Source organism: Pleurodeles waltl, chromosome 1_2, assembly GCF_031143425.1.
Source record: "Pleurodeles waltl isolate 20211129_DDA chromosome 1_2, aPleWal1.hap1.20221129, whole genome shotgun sequence".
NCBI classification, from domain to species: Eukaryota; Metazoa; Chordata; class Amphibia; order Caudata; family Salamandridae; genus Pleurodeles; species Pleurodeles waltl.
The window spans coordinates 783328788-783351689 of record NC_090437.1 but is presented as its reverse complement, the minus strand read 5'-3'; the positions used below and the strand labels follow the sequence as shown (position 1 = coordinate 783351689).

The window sequence follows — 22902 nt, the reverse complement described above, 5'->3', positions numbered from 1 at the left end:
AACAGCTCTCAGCATGGGATGAGAGAAAAATAATCTATTGGGTGTATCTAAAACCACTAAATGTATAAAGCATGTATTGTTTAAATATTGCTAACAATAGAAAGCACACCAATTTTTACCTTATGGTTCCTGCTAAGTAAATGATTAATTCATTTGGGAAGCTTCTAGAACTTTATTATTGTAAGTAGCCAGTATTTATTTAATAATCTGACAGTGGAGGGTAATAAAATCCCTTACTCTTCCCATGCATAAGAACCATATCACTTAATCAATATATCTGTTGTAATATATTACTTTTCTAAAGAATGCATCTCTCCTGCTCCCCATCATATGTGGTGCCCTCATTCCTCATTGCTTGTCAAATTATGCTACATGTTTGAATAGGAGAGGTTGAATACCTCTAATGAATACATTCAGGACAATGTTTGAACTGGACTAGGTAAATGAGTTAACCTTTTTTGTGGTCTGTCTACTGGCCCAGTACTCAACCCACGATGAGCACGCTGTTCAGGCATCCAATAGGAGGCTGGCTTCCTTTTTTTTGGTTTGTGATCCCTGTTTGAGTGAGCACACTCACCAAGAATTGTTGGATTTCCTAAAGCTCACATACCCATAATGGGGTACGTGGTCTGCAGACCTTCTAAGGAAGTGGTCTCCAAACTATTTAATGCTGCGCCCCCAGTTGAAGAAAAAAAAAATCATTGGCACCCCTCAGACTTTTTCTAATTTTTTAAATAAAGTTGCCAATGTTTAAGTATGTCTAGACTTATTTAAACATTGCAGTTAAGTACTGTTGCCTTTTTTAAATGCAATAACATGTTTCTGCTTAAAACAAAGCACTGTTATCTGTCATTCTTATTTTGCACAAAGCCTGGCGTTCGCCCCCCCCACCCCCAGGATCACCCCCCAGTTTGAAGACCCCTGTTCTAAGTGAATCTCTTCTCTAAAAACTCTGATCTACGGTTTGCACACCCCAGAGGGGGTCCAACATGGGTATACAAGTCCTTACTGGTGTTCAGTAACCCGAGACAGGTTTGTGGTCCATAGACTCTTGATGGAGTTCATGAACCCACTGAGAAAATGTACTTTATAAATTATAATTTGAAGAGGAGATCCCTCTTGGGCTCATTACCTGACCAGTGGGTCATGGAATGCTGCTACGGCTCCCTCATAGAATCACATTTGTGTATTTCTTTGGTTTGATCTATGGATGGTTCGCAATCCAGGTTGACAGATCATCAGCAGACTAACATTCCAGGCATCTCTATGTTGTTATCCCTGTGAGCCATATCTTATCTGCATATTTCTCAAAACTACTGATGGATTTACACCAAACCAAGCAAACATGTTTCATCATTCAACAAAAAGCTGTGCCAAAGGTAAACGTATTGAGAAATAATCAGCATATATATTTCCGTGTAGCTGAATTTAATAGAGTGAACATTTTGCAATGCGGAAATATCTTTACACAGTTGGAAGCACATTTAAAATTGCCAAGGAAAAGACAACATTGATGCTGGAATAATGTGCAAAGCTGATAATGAGTATAGCATGAATAAATACACAAATTGTAGTAGGCAATCATACATAAAAGGTTTAGGCCTGAAATAGTTAGACACTGGTTAATTAAGTTGAATTGAGGAAAAGGTGCAAGGCCTGATCTTGACCCTTTTGAAAGATTTGTTTTTCATTATAAACAGCTGTTGTGCAAAAATGTTTTCTTTTCATCTACATAGATGTTTCAACTTTTAAAAAGACCACTGTTAGCTAAGGTATTGATTTGTTATTTAGCAGGCTAGATATGAAGTCCACACATGGGAATGTAGTATTGTATGGGCGGATGATTCATGGGAACCTGAGTAAGTTGGTTACACAATAAAACATATTTGTAGTCTTAGATGTTGCAGTCTGGAGAACATTGTGTTCCTGTGAGAAGTCAGGGAGTGAACGTATTCCCATGGGCACATTGAGAGCCCACTGGTCAACTAAAGAAAAAAGAAACTGACTGATTTTGCAAAATTGATTTTGTTTGTCTATAGTAGTGTGTGTTCCTCATTACTTGCTGTCTTCGCTATTACATTTGCCATTTCAGTGAGACTCTATTGAATTTCTTGAACCTCTCTCCATGAGAAGTTCTGCTTTGATTGATTATTAAAATATTTAGCTGATTTTGATGCTGAAGCTTTATGGCTTCTCTCAAATTCAGATGTCATAGTTTCTGAAACTTACACCTTTATTTCCTTCTCCTTCCTAGTAAAGGGATTCTTTCCTTTATGGAGCACGCTTAATGCATTTATTATGATTTACTCATTACTTATTTTGATTATTGACAAGATGAGGTATATTGAAGGAGTTATATGTTGATGCTAATACAGATAAAATACTAAATGATTTGATTTTAAAAACCCTTTAACTCATACAAACTCTCATTATTGACTGAAATAGACTAGAGATTGCTATGATAATTTAATGTGATATACAGCTCCTGATTTTTCTCAGACAACATCAATTGTCCATCAAACTGAGGAAGCAGGGGGTTAACCCTGATAATGGTAAACTGAAATCTTACTTGAAACAATCCCAGCTCCAGAACAGGCAATGATTAAGCTAAGCTATGAGACTTCTTATGGCCCACGAAGTGTGAGTATCAATAACTTTACAAAAACATGATGATGAAAGAGAAACTTAACATGCTCTAGTGCAGTCTCACTGATAAAAACTACTATATAAACTAATGTTTTGTTTTGTGTTGCTACTAGGATTACAATGATTTGGAGTTCTGTCTCATTATTTACTTACTTCATTCCCTTCCAATTCAAAGTACTCGAACTTCATAGAAATTCGGTATTGAGTTGGAGCCACAACCTGCCAGATGCAGTTTTTGTTCGGAGGGTACTCTTTGGGCCAGCCAGGTGTGGTTATTGTCCCATTAAGTTTCGACAGAAGTCCTCCACAAGCAGCTGAGGATAATGGAAAAAAGATAAGAAGCCATATTTAAATTTCAGAAATATCACAATATCTTTTCATGAGAATTACAAATTGGAACAAGTATTTACAAATAGCAATTCAAAGAAATCAATTTTTTGACCATCTCACCGTTTGAATTTGACTTTACATAATAGATTGTGTGGTAAGTGCCTGTTTTTATTTTATTCTTTCAAAGTGGCACCCATGCAGTACTGAAATGTACAAAACAATTGTTATTAATGAAATCGTATTCAAGGGTAATATAATTCTTCGAGCATCCTGCCTGCCTTGTATCATGTGTTTAACACAGTAGATCATCCACTTTACTGATTAGAGATCGAAAAGTACTAACATTTGTAGACCCTGTATTTAAGATGAGGTAAACTCTGCATTGTGGGGATACGAATTCAACTTCTGTAAATATCAATGTCATTACTTGTGAAAAGCCTAAACCTATGAATAGTCCTGTAGGACATACTGATCAGTTCATATGTATGGTACTCAATTGATCCCCTGTCTCTCCAGATAGCACTGCTGAGGGTAAAGTTACAATTAAAGGCAAGGTGAAGTATGACCAATCTCCTCCCTAGTGCTCCCCATCTTTCAGTGCTATTCGCAGCACCTGTCTTTGTCTGACCAGGGGCAGAGCTGGATCTTTCCCTTTACATTTGAAACAGATATCCTTAGTTTAACAACATCATTCAACATGTTTTTGAAATGATAAAAGGCATCAGAATTCTACAGTTTTTTTTAATTCAGTGTAAAAATACTGCATTGGAAACTGGATTACTGGTTGGAAGGGGATAGGGTGAAACATTACTCAAGTAGCAGCCACAATTTCTGTTTGGGTGAAGTCACAAGCAAATACCAAATTAACCTATGCGTAACCCTTTGGTAGCTTGGCACAAAACAGTCAGGCTTAATTATGAAGCAACGTTTAAAGTATTTATGCAGCACTTCAAACAGTAATAAAGGGAAAACACAACATAAGAAAAATATCACACCAATTGAGAAAAGAGGAGTAAAAATGTAATGTTATTTGAGATCAAAACGCCAAACCTCCAATCTGTACAATCAGAGATGTACAAATTTAAAGATTTAAGTAGAAGTACTACCTAAAAGCACAAAGTGCCAACTGTGGTTACCTGGCCGTGCAAGACTTAGACAAAGTCACAAGTTCAGGCCAACCACAATGGATCACATGCTGGATATAGGGACCAAGTTAGGCTCACGGAACAAAATACCATAAATCCTGGCATGCGGAGCAATTTGATATCCTTCATCGAAGATGCGTCACACAGCAGAGGTTCCAAGGAGCTGCAGGACAGGAATGCAAAAGCTTGCATAGAGATGCAGCACTGGTAGCAGCCCTGTGGATCTGGAGGGGTGCGATGAGGAGACTTCTGTCAAGATATATCATGCAGCAGGGGCTCTAAGGAGCTGCTAGGGGTATAATGTGAAGACCTGCATTGAGATGTGATGCTCAGCAGTGGTTCCAAGGAGCTGCAGAGGTCCTGATTCAGGGATGCATCACATAGCAGTCCTGATACAGGGTTGGAAAGCGATGCAGTGTGCTACATCAGTGCTGGTGGGACCACAGCTAGGCTGGCAGAGCACCTTCAGGCCCTCTTCCAAGGATTTAGGACTGGGGTGGCACCACTTGGGAGTCAAGACCCAGAGCAGGCAAAGTTCAGGTGCTGGGCTCAAGATGGTTTGACCCTTTTCTGTCCCTGAGGCTCTGCGTAGGGGGCCAGCCAAAAATCTCTTGGAGTCACTCTGGTGGTCCTAGGGCCAAAATGCAGGGCTAATCCTCTTCACTTAGGCAGCAAGGACACAGGGCAACAGAGAACCATTCCTTCTTCAAGAGCAGCACAGCAGCACGTCTGAGTCTTTCACAGGTCCCGAGGTATACTGAAGAGTTGGGTCTATTATTTGTACCTGGTGCCTACTTTGAAGTAGGGGAAGGTTTTGGAGGTTTCCACTCTCAAAGGTGTTTGGAACTTCCTGCCTCCATGCCCTGGCTGTAGTTTGTCTGGAGTCACAAAAGACTAGTGTCAAGACACTCTGTGAGTGTGCTGAGCAGAGCCTTTATGATGTGTGTAAGGAAATGCCTCCTTGGCATGGTTACCCCCTGACTTTTTGCCTTTGCTGATGCTAAGTTTTGATTTGAAAGTGTGCTGAGGCCTGCTAACCAGGCCCCAGCACCAGTGTTCTTTCCCTAACCTGTACTTTTGTTTCCACAATTGGCACACCCTGGCATCCAGGTAAGTCCCTTGTAACTGGTACCCCTGGTACCAAGGGCCCTGATGCCAGGGAAGGTCTCTAAGGGATGCAGCATGTCTTATGCCACCCTGGGGACCCCTCACTCAGCACAGACACACTGCTTGCCAGCTTGCGTGTGCTGCTGAGGACAAAACGAGTAAGTCGACATGGCACTCCCCTCAGGGTGCCATGCCAACCGCACACTGCCTATGCAGTATAGATAAGTCACCCCTCTAGCAGGCCTTACAGCCCTAAGGCAGGGTGCACTATACCATAGGTGAGGGCACCAGTGCATGAGCACTGTGCCCCTACAGTGTCTAAGCAAAACCTTAGACATTGTAAGTGCAGGGTAGCCCTAAGAGTATATGGTCTGGGAGTCTGTCATGCACGAACTCCACAGCACCATAATGGCTACACTGAAAACTGTGAAGTTTGGTATCAAACTTCTCAGCACTATAAATGCACACTGATGCCAGTGTACATTTTATTGTAATATACACCCCAGAGGGCACCTTAGAGGTGCCCCCTGAAACCTTAACTGACTATCCGTATAGGCTGACTGGTTTTAGCAGCCTGCCACACTAGAGACATGTTGCTGGCCACATGGGGAGAGGGCCTTTGTCACTCTGTGGCTAGTAACAAAGCCTGTACTGGGTGGAGGTGCTTTACACCTCCCCCTGCAGGAACTGTAACACCTGGCGGTGAGCCTCAAAGGCTCACCCTCTTTGTTACAGCACCACAGGGCACTCCAGCTAGTGGAGTTGACTGCCCCCTCCAGCCACGGCCCCACTTTTGGCGGCAAGGCCGGAGGAGATAATGAGAAAAAGAAGGAGGAGTCACTGGCCAGTCAGGACAGCCCCTAAGGTGTCCTGAGCTGAGGTGACTCTGACTTTTAGAAATCCTCCATCTTGCAGATGGAGGATTCCCCCAATAGGGATAGGAATGTGACCCCCTCCCCTTGGGAGACGGAGACACCAACTGCTTTGGCCCCAGCTCTACCAGCCTGTCTCCCCACTTCTAAAGACACTGCTCCAGTGACGCTTTCCCCAGGGACCAGCAACCTCTGAATCCTCAGAGGACTGCCCTGCTCTAGAAGGACAAAGAACTCCCGAGGAAAGCAGCTCTGTTCACCCAAGACTGCAACTTTGTTACAAAGGAGCAACTTTAAAACAACTTGCGTTTCCCGCCGGAAGCGTGAGACTTGCTACTCTGCACCCAACGCCCCCGGCTTGACTTGTGGAGAACAATCACTTCAGGGAGGACTCCCCGGCGACTGCGAGACCGTGAGTAGCCAGAGTTGCCCCCCCTGAGCCCCCACAGCGACGCCTGCAGAGGGAATCCCGAGGCTCCCCCTGACCGCGACTGCCTGTTCCTCAGATCCCGACGCCTGGTAAAGACTCTGCACCCGCAGCCCCCAGGACCTGAAGGATCCGAACTCCAGTGCAGGAGTGACCCCTAGGAGGCCCTCTCCCTTGCCCAGGCGGTGGCTTGCCCAGGCGGTGGCTTCCCCGAGGAGCACCCCCTTGCCTGCCTGCATCGCTGAAGAGACCCCTTGGTCTCCCATTGAAACCTATTGAAAACCCGACACATGTTTGCACACTGCACCCGGCCGCCCCGTGCTGCTGAGGGTGTACTTTCTGTGCTGAGTTGTGTCCCCCCCGGTGCCCTACAAAACCCCCCTGGTCTGCCCTCCGAAGACGCGGGTACTTACCTGCTGGCAGACTGGAACCGGGGCACCCCCTTCTCCATTGAAGCCTATGCGTTTTGGGCACCACTTTGACCTCTGCACCTGATCGGCCCTGAGCTGCTGGTGTGGTAACTTTGGGGTTGCTCTGAACCCCCAACGGTGGGCTACCTTGGACCCAAACTTGAACCCCATAGGTGGTTTACTTACCTGCAAAAACTAACAAACTCTTACTCCCCCCAGGAACTGTTGAAAATTGCACTGTCTAGTTTTAAAATAGCTATATGTGATTTATTTGAAAACTATGTATGCTATTTTGCTAATTCAAAGTTCCTAAAGTACCTACCTGCAATACCTTTCATTTGAAGTATTACATGTAAATCTTGAACCTGTGGTTCTTAAAATAAACTAAGAAAATATATTTTTCTATACAAAAACCTATTGGCCTGGAATTGTCTCTGAGTGTGTGTTCCTCATTTATTGCCTGTGTGTGTACAACAAATGCTTAACACTACTCCTTGATAAGCCTACTGCTCAACCACACTACCACAAAATAGAGCATTAGTATTATCTCTTTTTGCCACTAGCTTACCTCTAAGGGGAACCCTTGGACTCTGTGCATACTATTCCTTACTTTGAAATAGTGCATACAGAGCCAACTTCCTACATTGGTGGATCAGGAGTGGGGTACAAGACTTTGCATTTGCTGGACTACTCAGCCAATACCTGATCACACAACTAAATTAAAAAAATTGTCATTAGAAACTGATTTTTGCAATTTGAGCTATTTTTCTAAATTTTTAAAAGTCCTGCTAGGGCCTTGTGTTAGTCCCAGTTAGCATTTCTTTTAGAGTTTAAAAGTTTGTGAAAGTTTGAATTAAGTTTTAGAGATAGTTTTTGATTCTTACAAAGTATTCCAACTTTTAGAAACATAGGCGGTCATTCTGACCCTGGCGGTTGAAAACCGCCAGGGCAGAGTGCCGCGGAAGCACCGCCAACAGGCTGGTGGTGCTTCATGGGCAATTCTGACCGCGGCGGTAAAGCCGCGGTCAGAAAAGGGCAACCGGCGGTTTCCCGCCGGTTTACCCCTGCCCCAAAGAATCCTCCATGGCGGCGCTGCTCGCAGCACCGCCATGGGGATTCCGACCCCCTTCCCGCCATCCTGGTCCTGGCGGTAAAAACCGCCAGGAACAGGATGGCGGGAACGGGTGTCCTGGGGCCCCTGGTGTCCTGGGGCCACAGGCATGGGCAGTGCAGGGCCCCCCTAACAGGGCCCCATAATGATTTTCAGTGTCTGCCTAGCAGACACTGAAAATCGCGACGGGTGCCACTGCACCCGTCGCACACCAGCAACTCCGCCAGCTCCATTCGGAGCCAGCTTCATCGTTGCTGGGGCTTTCCCGCTGGGCGGGCGGGCGGCCTTTTGGCGGTCGCCTGCCCACCCAGCGGGAAAGTCAGATTGACCGCCGCGGTCATTTGACCGCGGTGCGGTCTTCTGGCGGTCTCCGCCCGGCGGGCAGCCCCGCCGCACGCCGGGGTCGGAATGACCCCGATAATGTCTAGTGCAGAAGAGAATGAGATGGAACTCAACATCACCCCTTACCTACATCTTAAGATGAGGGAGCTAAGGTCTCTCTGCAAAATAAAGAAAATACCAGTTGGCCTAAGACCTTCCAAAATACAGCTCCAGGAGCTGCTGGCAAAGTTTGAAAAAGCCAACCCCTCTGAGGATGACCTCCCAGAGGATGAAGTTAGTGACTTGGAGGAGACTTCCCCCCCTCCAGCCCTAATTAGGGAGATCAGGGCCCCTCAAGCCCTGTCTCCAACTGTGATAGTCAGAGATGCTGCTTCCCTCACAGGAGGGTCCAGCACCTCTGCAATCACTGAGGATAGCCTCAGTGAAGATGACCTCCTGCTAGCCAGGATGGCCAAAAGATTGGCTTTAGAGAGACAGCTCCTAGCCATAGAAAGGGAAAGACAAGAGATGGGTTTTGGTCCCATCCATGGTGGCAGCAACATAAATAGGGTCAGAGATTCTCCTGACATGTTGAAAATCCCTAAAGGGATTGTAACTAAATATGAAGATGGTGATGACATCACCAAATGGTTCACAGCTTTTGAGAGGGCTTGTGCAACCAGAAGAGTAAACAGATCTCACTGGGGTGCTCTCCTTTGGGAAATGTTCACTGGAAAGTGTAGGGATAGACTCCTCACACTCTCTTTAAAAGATGCAGAATCTTATGACCTCATGAAGGGAACCCTGATTGAGGGCTTTGGATTCTCCACTGAGGAGCATAGAATTAGATTCAGGGGGGCTCAAAAATCCTCGAGCCAGACCTGGGTTGATTTTGTGGATTACTCAGTGAAAACACTGGATGGTTGGATTCAAGTCAGTGGTGTAAATGATTATGATGGGCTGTACAATTTATTTGTGAAAGAACACCTATTAAGTAATTGTTCAAATGATAAACTGCATCAGCATCTGGTAGACCTAGGACCAATTTCTCCCCAAGAATTGGGAAAGAAGGCGGACCATTGGGTCAAGACTAGGGTGACCAAGACTTCCACAGGAGGTGACCAAAAGAAAGGGGTCACAAAGCCTCCCCAGGGGAAGAGTGTTGAGACATCCAAAAACAAAAATAGTAAAGAGTCTTCTACAGGCCCCCAAAAACCTGCACAGGAGGGTGAGCCCAGAGCCTCTTCACAAAACAATTTTGGGTACAAGGGTAAAAACTTTTATCCCAAAAAGGCCTGGTGTCGTAGCTGTAATCAGCCTGGACACCAAACTGGAGACAAGGCCTGTCCCAAGAAAAGTACCACTTCTAACTCCACTCCAGCTAACACTGGAATGGCTGTTCTCCAAGTGGGATTAACAGTGTGCCCAGAGCAAATCAGGTGTCACACTGAAGCTACATTAGTCTCTGAGGGTGGGGTGGATTTAGCCACACTGGCTGCCTGGTCTCCTAACATGCAAAAATACAGGCAGCAGCTCTTAATTAATGGGACAAGTGTACAAGGCCTGAGGGATACAGGTGCCAGTGTCACCATGGTGACAGAGAAACTGGTTTGCCCTGGTCATTACCTGGCTGGACAAACTTATCCAGTCACCAACGCTGACAATCAGACTAAAGTACATCCCATGGCTATGGTAACTTTAGAGTGGGGAGGGGTCAATGGCCTGAAACAGGTGGTGGTCTCCTCAAATATTCCAGTAGACTGTTTGCTTGGAAATGACCTGGAGTCCTCAGCATGGGCGGAGGTAGAACCGAAAACCCATGCAGCCATGCTGGGTATCCCTGAACTGGTGTGTGTCAAGACAAGGGCACAGTGCAAGGCTCAGGGTGAAAAAGTAGAGTTGGAGCCTGGAAAAAGGGCCCAGCCTACCAAGAGAAAAGGAAAGACAACTGGGAAACCAGCTGCAACACAACAACAAAAAGAGAGCCTCTCTTCCCAGGAAGAAGTTCTGCCCTCTGAGGGAACTGAGCCTCTGGAGTTAGAACCTTATCAGGTTGAGCTCCTAGGCCCAGGGGGACGCTCAAGGGAGCAGTTGTGTAAGGGGCAAGAAACCTGTCCCTCTCTTGAAGGCCTTAGGCAGCAAGCTGCTGAAGAGTCCAATGGCAAGAAAACTGGAACACATAGGGTCTATTAGGAAGATGGACTCCTTTACACTGAGGCAAGAGATCCCAAACCTGGTCCCACTAGGAGAGTGGTAGTGCCTTAGGAGTTTAGGGAGTTCATACTGACCTTAGCCCATGATATTCCTCTTGCTGGGCATTTGGGACAAACCAAGACGTGGGAGAGACTAGTCAACCACTTCTATTGGCCCAACATGTCCCAGAAGGTCAAGGAGTTTTGTGTCTCCTGTACCACCTGTGAAGCCAGTGGTAAGACAGGTGGACACCCAAAGGCCCCCCTCATTCCACTTCCAGTGGTGGGGGTCCCCTTTGAAAGAGTGGGTGTGGACATAGTAGGTCCACTTGAACCTCCCACAGCCTCAGGGAACATGCACATACTAGTAGTAGTGGATCATGCTACTAGATACCCTGAAGCTATTCCCCTTAGGTCGACTACTGTCCCTGCAGTAGCCAAGGCCCTCATTGGTATTTTTACCAGAGTGGGTTTTCCTAAGGAGGTGTCTGACAGAGGTACCAACTTCACGTCAGCATACCTGAAACACATGTGGAATGAGTGTGGAGTGAATTATAAATTCACTACACCATACCATCCATAAACTAATGGCCTTGTTGAGAGATTAAACAAGACATAAAAAGGCATGATCATGGGGCTCCCTGAAAAACTCAAAAGGAGATGGGATGTCCTCTTGCCATGTCTCCTTTTCGCTTACAGAGAGGTGCCTCAGAAGGGAGTAGGGTTCTCACCCTTTGAACGTCTGTTTGGCCACCCTGTAAGGGGACCACTAGCTCTTGTGAAAGAAGGCTGGGAGAGACCTCTTCATGAGCCTAAGCAAGATATAGTGGACTATGTACTTGGCCTACATTCAAGGATGGCAGAGTACATGGAAAAGGCAAGTAAAAACCTTGAGGCCAGCCAACAGCTCCAGAAGTTTTGGTATGACCAAAAGGCTGCAATGGTTGAATTTCAACCAGGGCAGAAAGTCTGGGTTCTGGAACCTGTGGCTCCCAGGGCACTTCAGGACAAATGGAGTGGCCCTTACCCAGTGCTAGAAAAGAAGAGTCAGGTCACCTACCAGGTGGACCTAGGCACTAGCAGGAGCCCCAAGAGGGTGATCCATGTGAACCGCCTTAAGCTCTTCCATGACAGGGCTGATGTGAATCTGTTGATGGTAACAGATGAGAACCAGGAAGCTGAGTGTAAGGAAATGCCTCCTTGGCATGGTTGCCCCCTGACTTTTTGCCTTTGCTGATGCTATGTTTACAATTGAAAGTGTGCTGAGGCCTGCTAATCAGGCCCCAGCACCAGTGTTCTTTCCCTAACCTGTACTTTTGTATCCACAATTGGCAGACCCTGGCATCCAGATAAGTCCCTTGTAACTGGTGCTTCTAGTACCAAGGGCCCTGATGCCAAGGAAGGTCTCTAAGGGCTGCAGCATGTCTTATGCCACCCTGGAGACCTCTCACTCAGCACAGACACACTGCTTGCCAGCTTGTGTGTGCTAGTGAGGACAAAACGAGTAAGTCGACATGGCACTCCCCTCAGGGTGCCATGCCAGCCTCTCACTGCCTATGCAGTATAGGTAAGACACCCCTCTAGCAGGCCTTACAGACCTAAGGCAGGGTGCACTATACCATAGGTGAGGGTACCAGTGCATGAGCATGGTACCCCTACAGTGTCTAAACAAAACCTTAGACATTGTAAGTGCAGGGTAGCCATAAGAGTATATGGTCTGGGAGTTTGTCAAACACGAACTCCACAGCACCATAATGGCTACACTGAAAACTGGGAAGTTTGGTATCAAACTTCTCAGCACAATAAATGCACACTGATGCCAGTGTACATTTTATTGTAAAATACACCACAGAGGGCACCTTAGAGGTGCCCCCTGAAACTTAACTGACTATCTGTGTAGGCTGACTAGTTCCAGCAGCCTGCCACACTAGAGACATGTTGCTGGCCCCATGGGGAGAGTGCCTTTGTCACTCTGAGGCCAGTAACAAAGCCTGCACTGGGTGGAGATGCTAACACCTCCCCCAGGCAGGAGCTGTGACACCTGGCGGTGAGCCTCAAAGGCTCACCCCTTTGTCACAGCCCAGCAGGGCACTCCAGCTTAGTGGAGTTGCCCGCCCCCTCCGGCCACGGCCCCCACTTTTGGCGGCAAGGCTGGAGGGAACAAAGAAAGCAACAAGGAGGAGTCACTGGCCAGTCAGGACAGCCCCTAAGGTGTCCTGAGCTGAAGTGACTCTAACTTTTAGAAATCCTCCATCTTGCAGATGGAGGATTCCCCCAATAGGGTTAGGATTGTGACCCCCTCCCCTTGGGAGGAGGCACAAAGAGGGTGTACCCACCCTCAGGGCTAGTAGCTATTGGCTACTAACCCCCCAGACCTAAACACACCCTTAAATTTAGTATTTAAGGGCTACCCTGAACCCTAGAAAATTAGATTCCTGCAACTACAAGAAGAAGGACTGCCTAGCTGAAAACCCTTGCAGAGGAAGACCAGAAGACGACAACTGCCTTGGCTCCAGAAACTCACCGGCCTGTCTCCTGCCTTCCAAAGATCCTGCTCCAGCGACGCCTTCCAAAGGGACCAGCGACCTCGACAACCTCTGAGGACTGCCCCTGCTTCGAAAAGACAAGAAACTCCCGAGGACAGCGGACCTGCTCCAAGAAAAGCTGCAACTTTGTTTCCAGCAGCTTTAAAGAACCCTGCAAGCTCCCCGCAAGAAGCGTGAGACTTGCAACACTGCACCCGGCGACCCCGACTCGGCTGGTGGCGATCCAACACCTCAGGAGGGACCCCAGGACTACTCTAAGACTGTGAGTACAAAAACCTGTCCCCCCTGAGCCCCCACAGCGCCGCCTGCAGAGGGAATCCCGAGGCTTCCCCTGACCGCGACTCTTTGGATCCTAAGTCCCGACACCTGGGAGAGACCCTGCACCCGCAGCCCCCAGGACCTGAAGGACCGGACTTTCACTGGAGGAGTGACCCCCAGGAGTCCCTCTCCCTTGACCAAGTGGAGGTTTCCCCGAGGAACCCCCCCCTTGCCTGCCTGCAGCGCTGAAGAGATCCCTAGATCTCCCATTGACTTCCATTACAAACCCGACGCTTGTTTCTACACTGCACCCGCCGCCCCCGCGCTGCTGAGGGTGAAATTTCTGTGTGGACTTGTGTCCCCCCCGGTGCCCTACAAAACCCCCCTGGTCTGCCCTCCGAAGACGCGGGTACTTACCTGCAAGCAGACCGGAACCGGGGCACCCCCTTCTCTCCATTCTAGCCTATGTGTTTTGGGCACCACTTTGAACTCTGCACCTGACCGGCCCTGAGCTGCTGGTGTGGTGACTTTGGGGTTGCTCTAAACCCCCAACGGTGGGCTACCTTGGACCAAGAACTGAACCCTGTAAGTGTCTTACTTACCTGGTAAAACTAACCAAAACTTACCTCCCCTAGGAACTGTGAAAATTGCACTGTGTCCACTTTTAAAACAGCTATTTGTCAATAACTTGAAAAGTATACATGCAATTTTTATGATTTAAAGTTCCTAAAGTACTTACCTGCAATACCTTTCAAATGAGATATTACATGTAGAAATTGAACCTGTGGTTCTTAAAATAAACTAAGAAAAGATATTTTTCTATACAAAAACCTATTGGCTGGATTTGTCTCTGAGTGTGTGTACCTCATTTATTGTCTATGTGTATGTACAACAAATGCTTAACACTACTCCTTGGATAAGCCTACTGCTCGACCACACTACCACAAAATAGAGCATTAGTATTATCTATTTTTACCACTATTTTACCTCTAAGGGGAACCCTTGGACTCTGTGCATGCTATTCCTTACTTTGAAATAGCACATACAGAGCCAACTTCCTACACTGAGAGTGAACCTCTCCCTGATCTCCTCTCCACAAACCCTAAAGATGGTTCAGTTGATGGAGTGATCTACTCAGACACCCTCTCTAGCCAACAGCAATCTGATTGTAGGAAGGTCCTGCAACAGTTTGCTGAGCTCTTTTCCCTAGCCCCTGGTCAGACACACCTGTGTACCCATGATGTGGACACAGGAGACAGCATGCCTGTCAAAAACAAAATATTCAGACAGACTGACCAAGTTAAGGAAAGCATCAAAGTGGAAGTCCACAAGATGCTGGAATTGGGAGTCATTGAGCACTCTGACAGCCCCTTGGCTAGCCCAGTGGTCTTAGACCCCAAACCTCACACCAAAGATGGAAAGAGAGAGATGAGGTTTTGTGTGGACTACAGAGGACTTAACTCTGTCACCAAGACAGATGCCCATTGTAGGAAGTTGGCTCTGTATGTGCTATTTCAAAGTAAGGAATAGCATGCACAGAGTCCAAGGGTTCCCCTTAGAGGTAAGATAGTGGCAAAAAGAGATAATACTAATGCTCAATTTTGTGGTAGTGTGGTCGAGCAGTAGGCTTATCCAAGGAGTAGTGTTAAGCATTTGTTGTACATACACATAGACAATAAATGAGGTACACACACTCAGAGACAAATCCAGCCAATAGGTTTTTATATAGAAAAATATCTTTTCTTAGTTTATTTTAAGAACCACAGGTTCAAATTCTACATGTAATATCTCATTCGAAAGGTATTGCAGGTAAGTACTTTAGGAACTTCAAATCATCAAAATTGCATGTATACTTTTCAAGTTATTGACAAATAGCTGTTTTAAAAGTGGACACAGTGCAATTTTCACAGTTCCTAGGGGAGGTAAGTATTTGTTAGGTTAACCAGGTAAGTAAGACACTTACAGGGCTTAGTTCTTGGTCCAAGGTAGCCCACCGTTGGGGGTTCAGAGCAACCCCAAAGTCACCACACCAGCAGCTCAGGGCCGGTCAGGTGCAGAGTTCAAAGTGGTGCCCAAAACACATAGGCTAGAATGGAGAGAAGGGGGTGCCCCGGTTCCGGTCTGCTTGCAGGTAAGTACCCGCGTCTTCGGAGGGCAGACCAGGGGGGTTTTGTAGGGCACCGGGGGGGACACAAGTCCACACAGAAATTTCACCCTCAGCGGCGCGGGGGCGGCCGGGTGCAGTGTAGAAACAAGCGTCGGGTTCGCAATGTTAGTCTATGAGAGATCTCGGGATCTCTTCAGCGCTGCAGGCAGGCAAGGGGGGGATTCCTCGGGGAAACCTCCACTTGGGCAAGGGAGAGGGACTCCTGGGGGTCACTTCTCCAGTGAAAGTCTGGTCCTTCAGGTCCTGGGGGCTGCGGGTGCAGGGTCTCTCCCAGGCGTCGGGACTTTAGGTTCAAAGAGTCGCGGTCAGGGGAAGCCTTGGGATTCCCTCGGCAGGCGGCGCTGTGGGGGCTCAGGGGGGACAGGTTTTGGTACTCACAGTATCAGAGTAGTCCTGGGGTCCCTCCTGAGGTGTTGGATCGCCACCAGCCGAGTCGGGGTCGCCGGGTGCAGTGTTGCAAGTCTCACGCTTCTTGCGGGGAGCTTGCAGGGTTCTTTAAAGTTGCTGGAAACAAAGTTGCAGCTTTTCTTGGAGCAGGTCCGCTGTCCTCGGGAGTTTCTTGTCTTTTCGAAGCAGGGGCAGTCCTCAGAGGATGTCGAGGTCGCTGGTCCCTTTGGAAGGCGTCGCTGGAGCAGGATCTTTGGAAGGCAGGAGACAGGCCGGTGAGTTTCTGGAGCCAAGGCAGTTGTCGTCTTCTGGTCTTCCGCTGCAGAGGTTTTCAGCTGGGCAGTCCTTCTTCTTGTAGTTGCAGGAATCTAAGTCTCTAGGGTTCAGGGTAGCCCTTAAATACTAAATTTAAGGGCGTGTTTAGGTCTGGGGGGTTAGTAGCCAATGGCTACTAGCCCTGAGGGTGGGTACACCCTCTTTGTGCCTCCTCCCAAGGGGAGGGGGTCACAATCCTAACCCTATTGGGGGGATCCTCCATCTGCAAGATGGAGGATTTCTAAAAGTCAGAGTCACCTCAGCTCAGGACACCTTAGGGGCTGTCCTGACTGGCCAGTGACTCCTCCTTGTTTTTCTCATTATTTTCTCCGGCCTTGCCGCCAAAAGTGGGGCCTGGCCGGAGGGGGCGGGCAACTCCACTAGCTGGAGTGTCCTGCTGGGTTGGCACAAAGGAGGTGAGCCTTTGAGGCTCACCGCCAGGTGTGACAATTCCTGCCTGGGGGAGGTGTTAGCATCTCCACCCAGTGCAGGCTTTGTTACCGGCCTCAGAGTGACAAAGGCACTCTCCCCATGGGGCCAGCAACATGTCTCGGTTTGTGGCAGGCTGCTAAAACTAGTCAGCCTACACAGATAGTCGGTTAAGTTTCAGGGGGCACCTCTAAGGTGCCCTCTGGGGTGTATTTTACAATAAAATGTACACTGGCATCAGTGTGCATTTATTGTGCTGAGAAGTTTGATACCAAACTTCCCAGTTTTCAGTGTAGCCATTATGGTGCTGTGGAGTTCGTGTTTGACAAACTCCCAGACCATATACTCTTATGGCTACCCTGCACTTACAATGTCTAAGGTTTTGTTTAGACACTGTAGGGGTACCATGCTCATGCACTGGTACCCTCACCTATGGTATAGTGCACCCTGCCTTAGGGCTGTAAGGCCTGCTAGAGGGGTGGCTTACCTATACTGCATAGGCAGTGAGAGGCTGGCATGGCACCCTGAGGGGAGTGCCATGTCGACTTACTCGTTTTGTCCTCACTAGTACACACAAGCTGGCAAGCAGTGTGTCTGTGCTGAGTGAGAGGTCTCCAGGGTGGCATAAGACATGCTGCAGCCCTTAGAGACCTTCCTTGGCATCAGGGCCGTTGGTACTAGAAGTACCAGTTACAAGGGACTTATCTGGATGCCAGGGTCTGCCAATTGTGGATACAAAAGTACAGGTTAGGGAAAGAACACTGGTGCTGGGGCCTGGTTAGCAGGCCTCAGCACACTTTCAATTGTAAACATAGCATCAGCAAAGGCAAAAAGTCAGGGGGCAACCATGCCAAGGAGGCATTTCCTTACACAACCCCCCCCCAAACGAAAGAGGATGAGACTAACCTTTCCCAAGAGAGTCTTCATTTTCTAAGTGGAAGAACCTGGAAAGGCCATCTGCATTGGCATGGGCAGTCCCAGGTCTGTGTTCCACTATGAAGTCCATTCCCTGTAGGGAGATGGACCACCTCAACAGTTTAGGATTTTCACCTTTCATTTGCATCAGCCATTTGAGAGGTCTGTGGTCAGTTTGAACTAGGAAGTGAGTCCCAAAGAGGTATGGTCTCAGCTTCTTCAGGGACCAAACCACAGCAAAGGCCTCCCTCTCAATGGCACTCCAACGCTGCTCCCTGGGGAGTAACCTCCTGCTAATGAAAGCAACAGGCTGGTCAAGGCCATCATCATTTGTTTGGGACAAAACTGCCCCTATCCCATGTTCAGAGGCATCAGTCTGCACAATGAACTGCTTAGAATAATCTGGAGCTTTTAGAACTGGTGCTGAGCACATTGCTTGTTTCAGGGTGTCAAAGGCCTGTTGGCATTCCACAGTCCAGTTCACTTTCTTGGGCATTTTCTTGGAGGTGAGTTCAGTGAGGGCTGTCACAATGGATCCATATCCCTTCACAAACCTCCTGTAATACCCAGTCAAGCCAAGGAATGCCCTGACTTGAGTCTGGGTTTTTGGAGCTACCCAGTCCAGAATAGTCTGGATCTTGGGTTGGAGTGGCTGAACTTGGCCTCCACCTACAAGGTGTCCCAAGTAAACCACAGTTCCCTGCCCTATCTGGCATTTGGATGCCTTGAGAGAGAGGCCTGCAGTTTGCAGAGCCTTCAAAACCTTCCTCAGGTGGATCAGGTGATCCTGCCAGGTGGAGCTAAAGACAGCAATATCATCAAGATAAGCTGTGCTAAAGGCCTCCAAGCCAGCAAGGACTTGATTCACCAACCTTTGGAAGGTGGCAGGGGCATTCTTTAAACCAAAGGGCATAACAGTAAACTGATAATGCCCATCAGGTGTGGAGAATGCTGTCTTTTCTTTTGCTCCAGGTGCCATTTTTATTTGCCAGTACCCTGCTGTCAAGTCAAAGGTACTTAGAAATTTGGCAGCACCTAATTTATCAATGAGCTCATCAGCTCTTGGGATTGGATGAGCATCTGTCTTGGTGACAGAATTGAGCCCTCTGTAGTCCACACAAAACCTCATCTCTTTCTTTCCATCTTTGGTGTGAGGTTTGGGGACTAAGACCACTGGGCTAGCCCAGGGGCTGTCAGAGCGCTCAATTACTCCCAATTCCAGCATCTTGTGGACTTCCACCTTGATGCTTTCTTTAACATGGTCAGATTGTCTAAAGATTTTGTTCTTGACAGGCATGCTGTCTCCTGTGTCCACATCATGGGTACACAGGTGTGTCTGACCAGGGGTTAAGGAGAAGAGTTCAGGAAACTGTTGTAGGACTCTCCTACAATCAGCTTGCTGTTGGCCAGAGAGGGTGTCTGAGTAGATCACTCCATCTACTGTACCATCTTTTGGGTCTGATGACAGAAGATCAGGGAGAGGTTCACTCTCTGCCTCCTGATCCTCATCTGTTACCATCAACAGATTGACATCAGCCCTGTCGTGGAAGAGCTTAAGGCGGTTTACATGGATCACCCTTTTGGGGCTCCTGCTTGTGCCCAGGTCCACCAAGTAGGTGACCTGACTCTTCCTCTCTAGTACTGGGTAAGGGCCACTCCATTTGTCCTGGAGTGCCCTGGGAGCCACAGGCTCCAGAACCCAGACTTTCTGCCCTGGTTGGAACTCAACCAGTGCAGCCTTTTGGTCATACCAAAACTTCTGGAGCTGTTGGCTGGCCTCAAGGTTTTTGGTTGCCTTTTCCATGTACTCTGCCATTCTAGAGCGAAGGCCAAGTACATAGTCCACTATGTCCTGTTTAGGCTCATGGAGAGGTCTCTCCCAGCCTTCTTTAACAAGGGCAAGTGGTCCCCTTACAGGATGACCAAACAGAAGTTCAAAGGGTGAGAATCCTACTCCCTTCTGTGGCACCTCTCTGTAAGCGAAAAGCAGACATGGCAAGAGGACATCCCATCTCCTTTTGAGTTTTTCTGGGAGCCCCATGACCATGCCTTTTAATGTCTTGTTGAATCTCTCAACCAAGCCATTAGTTTGTGGATGGTATGGTGTAGTGAATTTATAAGTCACTCCACACTCATTCCACATGTGCTTTAGGTATGCTGACATGAAGTTGGTACCTCTGTCAGACACCACCTCCTTAGGGAAACCCACTCTGGTAAAGATACCAATGAGGGCCTTGGCTACTGCAGGGGCAGTAGTTGACCTAGGGGAATAGCTTCAGGATACCTGGTAGCATGATCCACTACTACCAGGATATACATATTTCCTGAGGCTGTGGGAGGTTCTAGTGGACCAACTATGTCCACACCCACTCTTTCAAAGGGAACCCCCACCACTGGAAGTGGAATGAGGGGGGCCTTTGGATGCCCACCTGTCTTACCACTGGCTTGACAGGTGGGGCAGGAGAGGCAAAACTCCTTAACCATGTTGGACATATTGGGCCAGTAGAAGTGGTTGACTAACCTCTCCCACGTCTTGGTTTGTCCCAAATGTCCAGCAAGGGGAATGTCATGGGCCAATGTTAGGATGAACTCTCTGAACAGCTGAGGCACTACCACTCTCCTAGTGGCACCAGGTTTGGGGTCTCTGGCCTCAGTGTACAGGAGTCCATCTTCCCAATAGACCCTATGCGTTCCATTTTTCTTGCCTTTGGACTCTTCAGCAGCTTGCTGCCTAAGGCCTTCAAGAGAGGGACAGGTTTCTTGTCCCTTACACAGCTCCTCCCTTGAGGGTCCCCCTGGGCCTAAGAGCTCAACCTGGTAAGGTTCAAGCTCCAAAGGCTCAGTTCCCTCAGAGGGCAGAACTTCTTCCTGAGAAGAGAGGTTCCCTTTCTTTTGCTGTGTTGCAGTTGGTTTCCCAACTGACTTTCCTGTTCTCTTGGTAGGCTGGGCCATTCTTCCAGACTCCAGCTCTACTTGTTCACCCTGTGCCTTGCACTGTGCTCTTGTTTTCACACACACCAGTTCAGGGATACCCAGCATTGCTGCATGGGTTTTTAGTTCTACCTCAGCCCATGCTGAGGACTCCAGGTCATTTCCAAGCAGACAGTCCACTGGGATATTTGAGGAGACCACCACCTGTTTCAGGCCATTGACCCCTCCCCATTCTAAAGTAACCATTGCCATGGGATGTACTTTTCTCTGATTGTCAGCGTTGGTGACTGTGTAAGTTTTTCCAGTCAGGTATTGGCCAGGGGAAACCAGTTTCTCTGTCACCATGGTGACACTGGCACCTGTATCCCTCAGGCCCTCTATTCTAGTCCCATTAATTAAGAGTTGCTGTCTGTATTTTTGCATGTTAGGCGGCCAGACAGCTAGTGTGGCTAAATCCACCCCACCCTCAGAAACTAGAGTAGCTTCAGTGTGGACCCTGATTTGCTCTGGGCACACTGTTGATCCCACTTGGAGACTAGCCATACCAGTGTTACCTGGATGGGAGTTTGGAGTGGAACCTTTCTTGGGACAGGCCTTGTCTCCAGTTTGGTGTCCATGCTGTTTACAGCTATGACACCAGGCCTTTTTGGGATCAAAGTTTTTACCCTTGTACCCATTGTTTTGTGAAGAGGCTCTGGGCCCACCCTCCTGTTCAGGTTTTTGGGGGCCTGTAGAAGACTCTTTACTATTTTTAGTTTTGGTTGTCTCATCACCCTTCCCCTGGGGAGTCTTTGTGACCCCTTTCTTTTGGTCACCCCCTGTTGAAGTCTTGGACACCCTTGTCTTGACCCAATGGTCCGCCTTCTTTCCCAATTCTTGGGGAGAAATTGGTCCTAGGTCTACCAGATGCTGATGCAGTTTATCATTGAAACAATTACTCAATAGGTGTTCTTTCACAAATAAATTGTACAGCCCATCATAATTACTTACACCACTGCCTTGAATCCAACCATCTAGTGTTTTCACTGAGTAGTCAACAAAGTCAACCCAGGTCTGGCTCGAGGATTTTTGAGCCCCCCTGAACCTAATCCTGTACTCCTCAGTGGAGAATCCAAAGCCCTCAATCAGGGTACCCTTCATGAGGTCATAAGATTCTGCATCTTGTCCAGAGAGTGTGAGGAGTCTATCCCTACACTTTCCTGTGAACATTTCCCAAAGGAGAGCACCCCAGTGAGATCTGTTCACTTTTCTGGTTACACAAGCCCTCTCAAAAGCTGTGAACCATTTGGTGATGTCATCACCATCTTCATATTTAGTTACAATCCCTTTAGGGATTTTCAACATGTCAGGAGAATCTCTGACCCTATTTATGTTGCTGCCACCATTGATGGGTCCTAGGCCCATCTCTTGTCTTTCCCTTTCTATGGCTAGGAGCTGTCTCTCTAAAGCCAATCTTTTGGCCATCCTGGCTAACAGGAGGTCATCTTCACTGAGAGCATCCTCAGTGATTTCAGAAATGTGGGACCCTCCTGTGAGGGACTCACTATTTCTGACTAACACAGTTGGAGACAGGACTTGAGGGGTCCTGTTCTCCCTATTTAGGACTGGAGGAGGGACATTGGCCTCCAAGTCACTAATTTCTTCCTCTGTGATGTCATCATCAGAGGGGTTGGCTTTTTCAAACTCTGCCAACAGCTCCTGGAGCTGAATTTTGGTAGGTCTGGAGCCAATGGTTATTTTTTTGATATTACAGAGAGACCTTAGCTCCCTCATCTTAAGATGGAGGTAAGGTGTGGTGTCGAGTTCCACCACATTCATCTCTGTATCAGACATTATTTTGCTAAAAGTTGGAAGACTTTTTAAAGAATCTAAAACTGTTTCTAGAATCTAATTTCAAACTTTTAACAAACTTTTTAAACTCTAAAAGACAATGCTAAACAGGGACTTAACACACAAGGCCCTAGCAGGACTTTTAAGAATTTAGAAAAATTTCAAATTGCAAAAATCAATTTCTAATGACAATTTTGGAATTTGTCGTGTGATCAGGTATTGGCTGAGTAGTCCAGCAAATGCAAAGTCTTGTACCCCACCGCTGATCCACCAATGTAGGAAGTTGGCTCTGTATGTGCTATTTCAAAGTAAGGAATAGCATGCACAGAGTCCAAGGGTTCCCCTTAGAGGTAAAATAGTGGTAAAAATAGATAATACTAATGCTCTATTTTGTGGTAGTGTGGTCGAGCAGTAGGCTTATCCAAGGAGTAGTGTTAAGCATTTGTTGTACATACACATAGACAATAAATGAGGTACACACACTCAGAGACAAATCCAGCCAATAGGTTTTTGTATAGAAAAATATCTTTTCTTAGTTTATTTTAAGAACCACAGGTTCAAAT

General features: G+C 47.5%; 1 protein-coding gene across 1 annotated transcript in view; it reads right to left on the bottom strand.

Annotated features, from left to right (window-relative positions):
* TLL1 (tolloid like 1) overlaps positions 1-22902 on the bottom strand; it is a 519202-nt gene that overhangs the window by 174785 nt on the left and 321515 nt on the right. Inside the window, exon 15 of the mRNA XM_069243956.1 lies at positions 2800-2960. Within this exon, the coding sequence (XP_069100057.1) occupies positions 2800-2960 (161 nt within the window). The remainder of the gene's footprint in view (positions 1-2799; positions 2961-22902) is intronic.